Below are 7,500 nucleotides of genomic sequence, written 5' to 3'. Positions count from 1 at the left end.
CTTAAGTGTTGCACTTTTGCCTGCAAGTCCATATCTATATAAACTATTTTTAATACCTTTTAGAACAGTATCGCAGCATTATTAAGAATTTTATTTACATCAAAATGCATTAAAGAACGGTGTCATATAAGGAGGAAAAGGGTTTTCTGATCTGCTTTTACTACACACTCTTCATCTCTCCCTCAGTTCTGTGTGTGTGTTCTGAGGAACCCACCTTCGGGGCACAGTCCATGTGCATGCTGGGAACAGGGAGCGTGGTGATGTACATGGTCACCATCCGGTACATATACAGCGTCCCCTGCAGGAAGAAAAACCTCCGGCCCACGATCGCCCTGAGAGCCACGAGGAGAAGAAACACTTCAGATCTACTACAACTAATCTAAACTAGTCTACTTCAGCCCATAGAGGCACGAGTTTGGACGCGATTATACGTTTACGTTTATAATAATTAAGCTCACCAAGTCCACACTTATTCATTTATTTATATATCAAACGATTAATCGCATACAAAATAAAAGTTCAGCAAAAAATTCTGCACTGCATCAAAATAATAAAGTTACATTTTAACTACTACACTTTTATAAAAATCGCAATTATTTTTACAATAATCACCGTTTTACTGGATTTTGTTAGTTTTTCTTAAACGTAGCTTCGTTGAGCAAAAGAGACTTCTTTCAAAAACATTTTTTTTTTAATTTAACTAAAATCGCACCATTTGTGATTTAATAATCGTACTAATAAGTCACGCCATGATTTAGGTTTTATTTATTATTCGCACAGAGCCTCTCGCTGAACAAGGGCCGTCAAAAACTACATTCAAATTTTGGACTTCAATATTAGAAATATACAAATTACACGCAAATGAAAAAAAAGGCTAATTTCAGTTCCCTCCCGCGACCACAAGGGGCGCATCGAGCAAAATACTACTAGCTAGCAATAAAATAAAATCTGTGAAAACAATGTTTAATAACGATTACGATAACATTTATAAACCCCACATAATGAACTTCCTTAAAGAACTGGAAACGAAATATTGTCATGCGCGTGAATTTATTTATATTATTAATTTATTATAAAAGCACCGAAAACCAATCACTTTTTTTGGTTTTATATAAAAACACGAAAAATTCCACCTTAAAGTCTTGTTTTTTATTATTTTTTAACATTAATTTAACGCAAACATTTTTTTATACGATTATTTTTACGATTTGAATTAATTCGACAGATTCTGACGTGGTTTCCCGGCCCTACCTGTGCTTGAGGAAGAGCCACTGAACGAACCACAGAGCCACGAGGATCATGCCGTTCACTTCGGTGACGGAGAACGCCCACTCCATGCGCGGCACGTAATCGAAGAACTTGTCCGGTAACGGCGGGCTGACGGATTTATCCGGGACTCTCTCGTGGACGACGGTGATCATGACGGTGGTGAGGACGAGGTTGAACCCGGCCCAGATGAACGCGACTCCCGTCTTCCACCACTCCGACGGCAGCCGAGAGCCGCTGGACTCCGGGACGGCGATGCGGACGTAGTCCTGGTTTTTCCGCAAGGCTTTACGGAAACCCCGCACTAAACGCGCCGGCTTGCTGCGTTCTGATTGTAAGTCTACCTCATCTCTACTGGACGCCAGCGCGGAGGGGCGTGTCCGACCGGTGGGCGTGGCCTGGGGGCGTGGCCTGTTCTCGATGGTCACCGTGACGTGATAGCCTCCGTTGGGTCCGTCGTCTTCTCGTTCATCCAGAAGATGAGACGCTGCCATCACTCGCGCTACAACACGCACAAAGACGGATTAGGAATTAAATGAAATATTTAAAGCGGTCGTTTCAAACGTAGCTTTCTCCCTTTATGCAAATGAAGTAGGCGGAGCTATTATTCTCTTTGTAGTGTCGCCGCGGGTGCCATGTTCCGGAGCGAAACTACTTCGTTTGCGTAGAACACGACTACAAATCAGCGTTAAGTTGTGTACGGCTCCATAAATGCAAGCAGGGCCTAATATTCAAGATATTGCGGCAAAAATAGTTGTTCGATGATGAGTGACGTCACACACGTCATGTTTTGTAGTACGTTACAAGTTAATTGAACGCTTTCAAAATGTAGATGATACCTCCTTACGAGAAAAGCAGTTATGCGACACAACAAAACGTACAATAATAAAAGCACACGGTTGAATCGATCCTTCTTGAGGTTTGTTTTTAAGAAGCAACGGGGGATAAAGCGGCAAAAGAGAGATTGTGAACCAAACAGCGGGAAAATCTGGGTGTTTTAAAGAGACAGATGCGTGTAAAGTCTGCTTCCAGATCTATTTTGCGCTCTTATGTGTGAATAAACACACACACACACACACACACGTTTATGAACTTAACGGCGGAAACGTTTGTATGATTCAGTGTGGATGTGTGTTTATTTAGTTCACGCCCACACCAAGTGTGTGTGTTCGACACGCCCTGAAACCTGCGCGCACACACACACACACACACACACACACACACACACACACACACACACACACACACACACACCTCGCTGACCGGTTTGTGCCGTTCTCATGTTGATCAGTCCCACTGCACTGAGAAGACTAATTCCAGATTACGATATTTTGACGTGTTTGAGGCTAACTGACGTTATAAAGCTAGGCACGTTTAGCATGGGACTAAGCAGTTCATCAAACCCGCAGTCCTCTGAAACACGTGAGCTTGGAGAGAAAGAAGCACAGGGATATCTGAAGCAGGAGCCAACAAACTATACACCCCATGGCTCCACTTTTCTTCTATGCCAAAAAAACAAAACATCGCGTGAAGCCGTTCTGCATGAAGACATTGTGAAGTTTCCCACCATGAACACAGCAGCGCACGTCACTCATCAACTAAAGAACGTTTCATATTTTGATCATTTTCCAGTTTTTCAAAAAGTCGCATCAAACACTGACCGTCATCTTCTAACAGAACTTACATCAGCGGAAAGATGAGTACAATATCCCAAATTAAATTGTGCTAAAGGGTTAGACTGCACACACACACACCTCACACACAGACACACACACACACACACAGACACACACACACACACACACACACACACTCTCACACACACACACACACACACTCTCACAGACACACACACTCACAGACACACACACTCACAGACACACACACTCACGTGACACACACTCACTGACCACACAGCAGGATGTCACACAGCTCTCACAGACACACACTCTCACGACCACACACCATCTCCTGAGCCACACACAAACACCCACATCCGTCCAGACACACAACGGAATAACGACACGATCAGACACACACAGGCTCCACACTGACACCACACCTCGACACACCGACACGAACACACACTCACGGAGAACGCGCAGAACACACACTCTGTTTACAGCACACGAGTCTGAACCACGATCTCTCACGAAGCCTCACACACACTCGTTCTCACACTCTGTCTCATCTAACGTTACACACATGTCTCACACACACACACACACACACGCACACACACACACACGAAACGCACACACTCTCACACCGGCTGTAGGATTCAGAATACGCCGTTACAATGGTGCACGTCCATAAAACGAAACGCGAGATGGGAACGTTCTAACGAACTAGCGCGCGCTCCTTATTTATATATTTGTTCTGTGGAACGTATTTTAAAAGCTACTTTCGGTAAAACGGCGACATGGAATCTCGTAAAGAAGAAGCACCCGGGGTTCTTTTAGAACGTTCTTTGAACGCGCCGCAGGGCGAGTCAGTGCGCGTGAATGTTTGATCTGACCCACATTTCGAGCTTCCGAGGAGACACGACCTCACCTGGCCCGTTGAGTCCCGGATCCGTCCGATCGGAACGGAATAACGATCGATCGGCGCGAGGCTGCCGGTAAAACCCGCCTCGAGATCCCGAAACGAACACGAACACGGAGAACGCGCAGAACTTTAACTTTGTTTACAGCTGCGAGTCTGAATTACCACGAAGCTCTCAGCGGTCGTTCTTTCACTAACGTTTAATGTATTCACGAGAGATACATATATATATAGATATATAGCAATATATATATATAAAAAAAAAACACCGAAAAATATATATATATCTATACTATATAATATATTTGGATATATATATATATATATATAAGGATATATATATACATAAATATATATAAGATATATATATATATATATATATATATATATATATATATATATATATATATATATATATATATATATATATATATATAAATATATATATATATATATATATATATATATATATATATATATATATATATATATATATATATATATATATATATATATATATATATATATAATATATATATATATATATATATATATATATATATATATATATATATATATATATATATATATATATATATATATATATATATATATATATATATATATATATATATTTTTTTTTTTTTTTACATATGTTATCATTGCTCTCCTGAACCCATGAAAATACAAATAATTTCCCATAATGTATTAAAACATTTATTTTACATTCTTATATTAAAGAAAATGCAAGTATATATTATGTATCCCATTAATAGTATTTATTTGTTATACTGTATTAAATATTAGTGTCTTATTATATATTCTATTATTATATATACTGTGTATTCTTGTGAATATTCTACGTGAGGTATGATTTTAATCTTAATCACTGGTAGTACGCATCCACGATGTTTAAATATCCACTGACCCACAGACACGCTTCGGTTTGAATCAGACAAGGATGATGATGATGATGATGATGATGTATAAGTTATGAATAAGGTGTTTGAGTGTTTTATCTGCTGTTGGTCAGTAGAGGGCATTTACACAAACACACAGGTCAAATGATGTCCGTGACGTCTCTGATAGTTTTTCAATGATTTATTTGTGAGATGGCGGAGTCTCTCGTCGCTGAAGCGCGCGTGTTATCTGATGGCTCCGTTGCTGATGCTCGGGGCCCGGCAGAGGCCCTTCCCGCGGACCTCGAAGGCCACGCCCTTGTACTTGGCCACGCCCTTGGCGTCTGTGCTCAGGTCGGGCTGTAATCGCTCCCAGATCCTCTGTTTGGGGTTCAGCTCTCTCTCGGGTTCACCTGCCGAGGAAAACGCCGTCATTTACAAACCAGAGACAACGAGCCGGACGCCGGGAGGAGCGGATCTTACCGGGGTAACTCTGGAAAGTGACTCTGTCTCCAGGCTGAGCGGCCGTGGGCGGAGTCAAGGGCTCCATTCTCTCTTGACTGACAGCGCAGAGGAGGCGGGCCTGCGACTGAACGCCTCGGACCTTCACTGGACGCACATTACACAAGACCACCACCAGACAGCCCACCAGCTGCACACACAGACACACTATTAGGAGACGAACTGATGCTTTCATCCGCGGTTTCCACAAAAAACAGTTTGTTGAGTAAATCAGTGTATTATTCTGATTTCTGAAAATCACGTGACGCTATTTTTCTGCATTCAGTAAGCAGCTGTTTATATTCCCTATATAAACAATTTATTAATACATTTTTTGAGCTGACAGGCGGTTCTTAAAGGTTTAAACGTAGAGGTAGGTTGATGGGATTGAGGGGCGTGTCCAACCTGCTCTGGAAGCGAGTGATTGGTCAGCTCGCTGACCACGGTTCTGGGGGCGGGTTCTCCCAGCTCCACCTCCTGGACGCTCAGTGACGCTGATTCCGGGTGCTTGCGGACGTCCAGGACCCGAGCGACCCGCAGGTCCAGACGGGTCACGTCAGGTTTCTGATCTCTCATGAGAGCGCACGCCGACTCCGAAGCGCTCAGACCTCACACACACACACACACACACACACACAAGTCTCTTAGGACAAAACATGCACAAACATACATACAATGCTAAACACTGGGCTACTAAACACAGCCATAAAGGAGGCTAATTTATAATCAGAGATAATAATCCTACAGTATTTTACATATTTACTAAAGAAAGTTTCACTTTTTGCATAACGCTTCCAATTATTCAATTCAATGTAAACGTCAACGTAAGGCTACACCTTTCATAAATGCAAACATTATTAATATATGTAACTAAAAAGCTTGACTTCAATAAATTAATGCAAGGGTGTTTCATAATCATCTTGAGTCATATATTTGTTTATCATGTACAAAGACAAATTCACATTTTTAAGAATTTCTCATCAGTTATTTCCCAGTTTCACAGACACACACTATTATATTTATTATATTATATAAAAAAAGTAAATAAATGAAGAGTGTGTGTGTGTGTGTGTGTGTATATATATATATATATATATATATATATATATATACATACATTTATATATAAATTATACTATCATTTCTCATTTATACTAATATATGTATATAATATATATATATATATATATATATATATATATATATATATATAGAGAGAGAGAGAGAGAGAGAGAGAGAGAGAAATAAAACAATATATACATAGAAGATACACATATGTGTTTAAACATGTATTTATCACTGATCTGAGTATTAGGGGTGCCTCGTGTCTATGATTGTTGAATGTAGATTCATGCATTTGGCAGATGGTTCAATCTAAAGCACCTTGCATTGATTTAAAGATACACGCATTGATTAGTTCATGCATTCACTGGGAATCGAACCCAACTACACGAAGCAGTCTTGAGACTCACCTGCTCTCTCTCTCCTGCGTCTGGCGTCAGGTCGAGCGTGAGCGGTGCTCGTCTGAGACGGAGGAGCCGTTTCTCCCAGCAGAGCCGACTTGGACGCGATCACAGCCGTCAGAGCTCTCTCCTGATGCAGCTTTACTGAAGTGCACACACACACACACACACACACACACACACACACAGACACACACACACACACACACACACACACACACACACACACACAGAGACACACACACAGCTGCTCAGCATTATGACCAGACACAATTTTCTTGTTGGGAAAATAAATTTTAAATTAACACACCAGCACACAAATATCATTTCACCTATTTCACCTATTTCCCCTTACCGTATCAAACACATGCATAATCTTTCATAACAAATTCAAATTTTATTAATAATTCCACTCAATATAATAAGATAGTATATCTTATGAAATCAATATCTACAAAATCAATCTTTCCACAGCAGAAGAAACAGAAGCAACTGGAGATGCATTCATGAAGACAGTTCAACGCAGCTGAAATATAGCATGAATGCTTTTACACTGCATGCACGTTTATCTGCAGCATAATGCTGTGGGCTTCGTGTTTTAATATACGTATAGGAAAAAAGGATTATGACTATGAAACTAAAATGCCAGTAGGTGGCAGCCTCTTCAGTGATTCGCTGAAGCTTTCAAATGATTCATTCAGATGGCTGATTCGTTCAAGAATGAATCAAGTGCTTGTCCTCATGAATGGACCACTGAATCATTGATTCAACATGTTAAAAACGTGAATCATTCGTTAGCATAACACCGCTGCTCTGTGTTTGTCCAC

At 40.6% G+C, this 7,500-nt stretch overlaps 2 protein-coding genes across 3 annotated transcripts in view; both read right to left on the bottom strand.

Annotated features, from left to right (window-relative positions):
- The window catches only part of sgms2b (sphingomyelin synthase 2b), a 7,674-nt gene extending 5,235 nt beyond the window's left edge, over positions 1 to 2,439 (bottom strand). Inside the window, exons 1-2 of the mRNA XM_043232551.1 lie at positions 1,252 to 2,439; positions 215 to 332 (exon numbers count right to left, since the gene is read on the bottom strand). Coding sequence (XP_043088486.1) covers positions 215 to 332; positions 1,252 to 1,760 — 627 coding nt within the window. The 5' untranslated portion in view covers positions 1,761 to 2,439. The remainder of the gene's footprint in view (positions 1 to 214; positions 333 to 1,251) is intronic.
- A 2,457-nt stretch (positions 2,440 to 4,896) lies between these two features.
- The window catches only part of aimp1b (aminoacyl tRNA synthetase complex interacting multifunctional protein 1b), a 6,711-nt gene continuing 4,107 nt past the window's right edge, over positions 4,897 to 7,500 (bottom strand). For both annotated transcript variants that reach the window (XM_043232552.1, XM_043232553.1), the window contains exons 4-7: positions 6,683 to 6,817; positions 5,616 to 5,818; positions 5,193 to 5,361; positions 4,897 to 5,122 (exon numbers count right to left, since the gene is read on the bottom strand). In XM_043232552.1, coding sequence (XP_043088487.1) covers positions 4,956 to 5,122; positions 5,193 to 5,361; positions 5,616 to 5,818; positions 6,683 to 6,817 — 674 coding nt within the window. In that variant the 3' untranslated portion in view covers positions 4,897 to 4,955. The remainder of the gene's footprint in view (positions 5,123 to 5,192; positions 5,362 to 5,615; positions 5,819 to 6,682; positions 6,818 to 7,500) is intronic.

The sequence above is a fragment of the Puntigrus tetrazona genome, unplaced genomic scaffold (genome assembly GCF_018831695.1).
Source record: "Puntigrus tetrazona isolate hp1 unplaced genomic scaffold, ASM1883169v1 S000000575, whole genome shotgun sequence".
NCBI lineage: Eukaryota > Metazoa > Chordata > Actinopteri > Cypriniformes > Cyprinidae > Puntigrus > Puntigrus tetrazona.
This window is presented reverse-complemented; position numbering and strand designations above follow the sequence as displayed.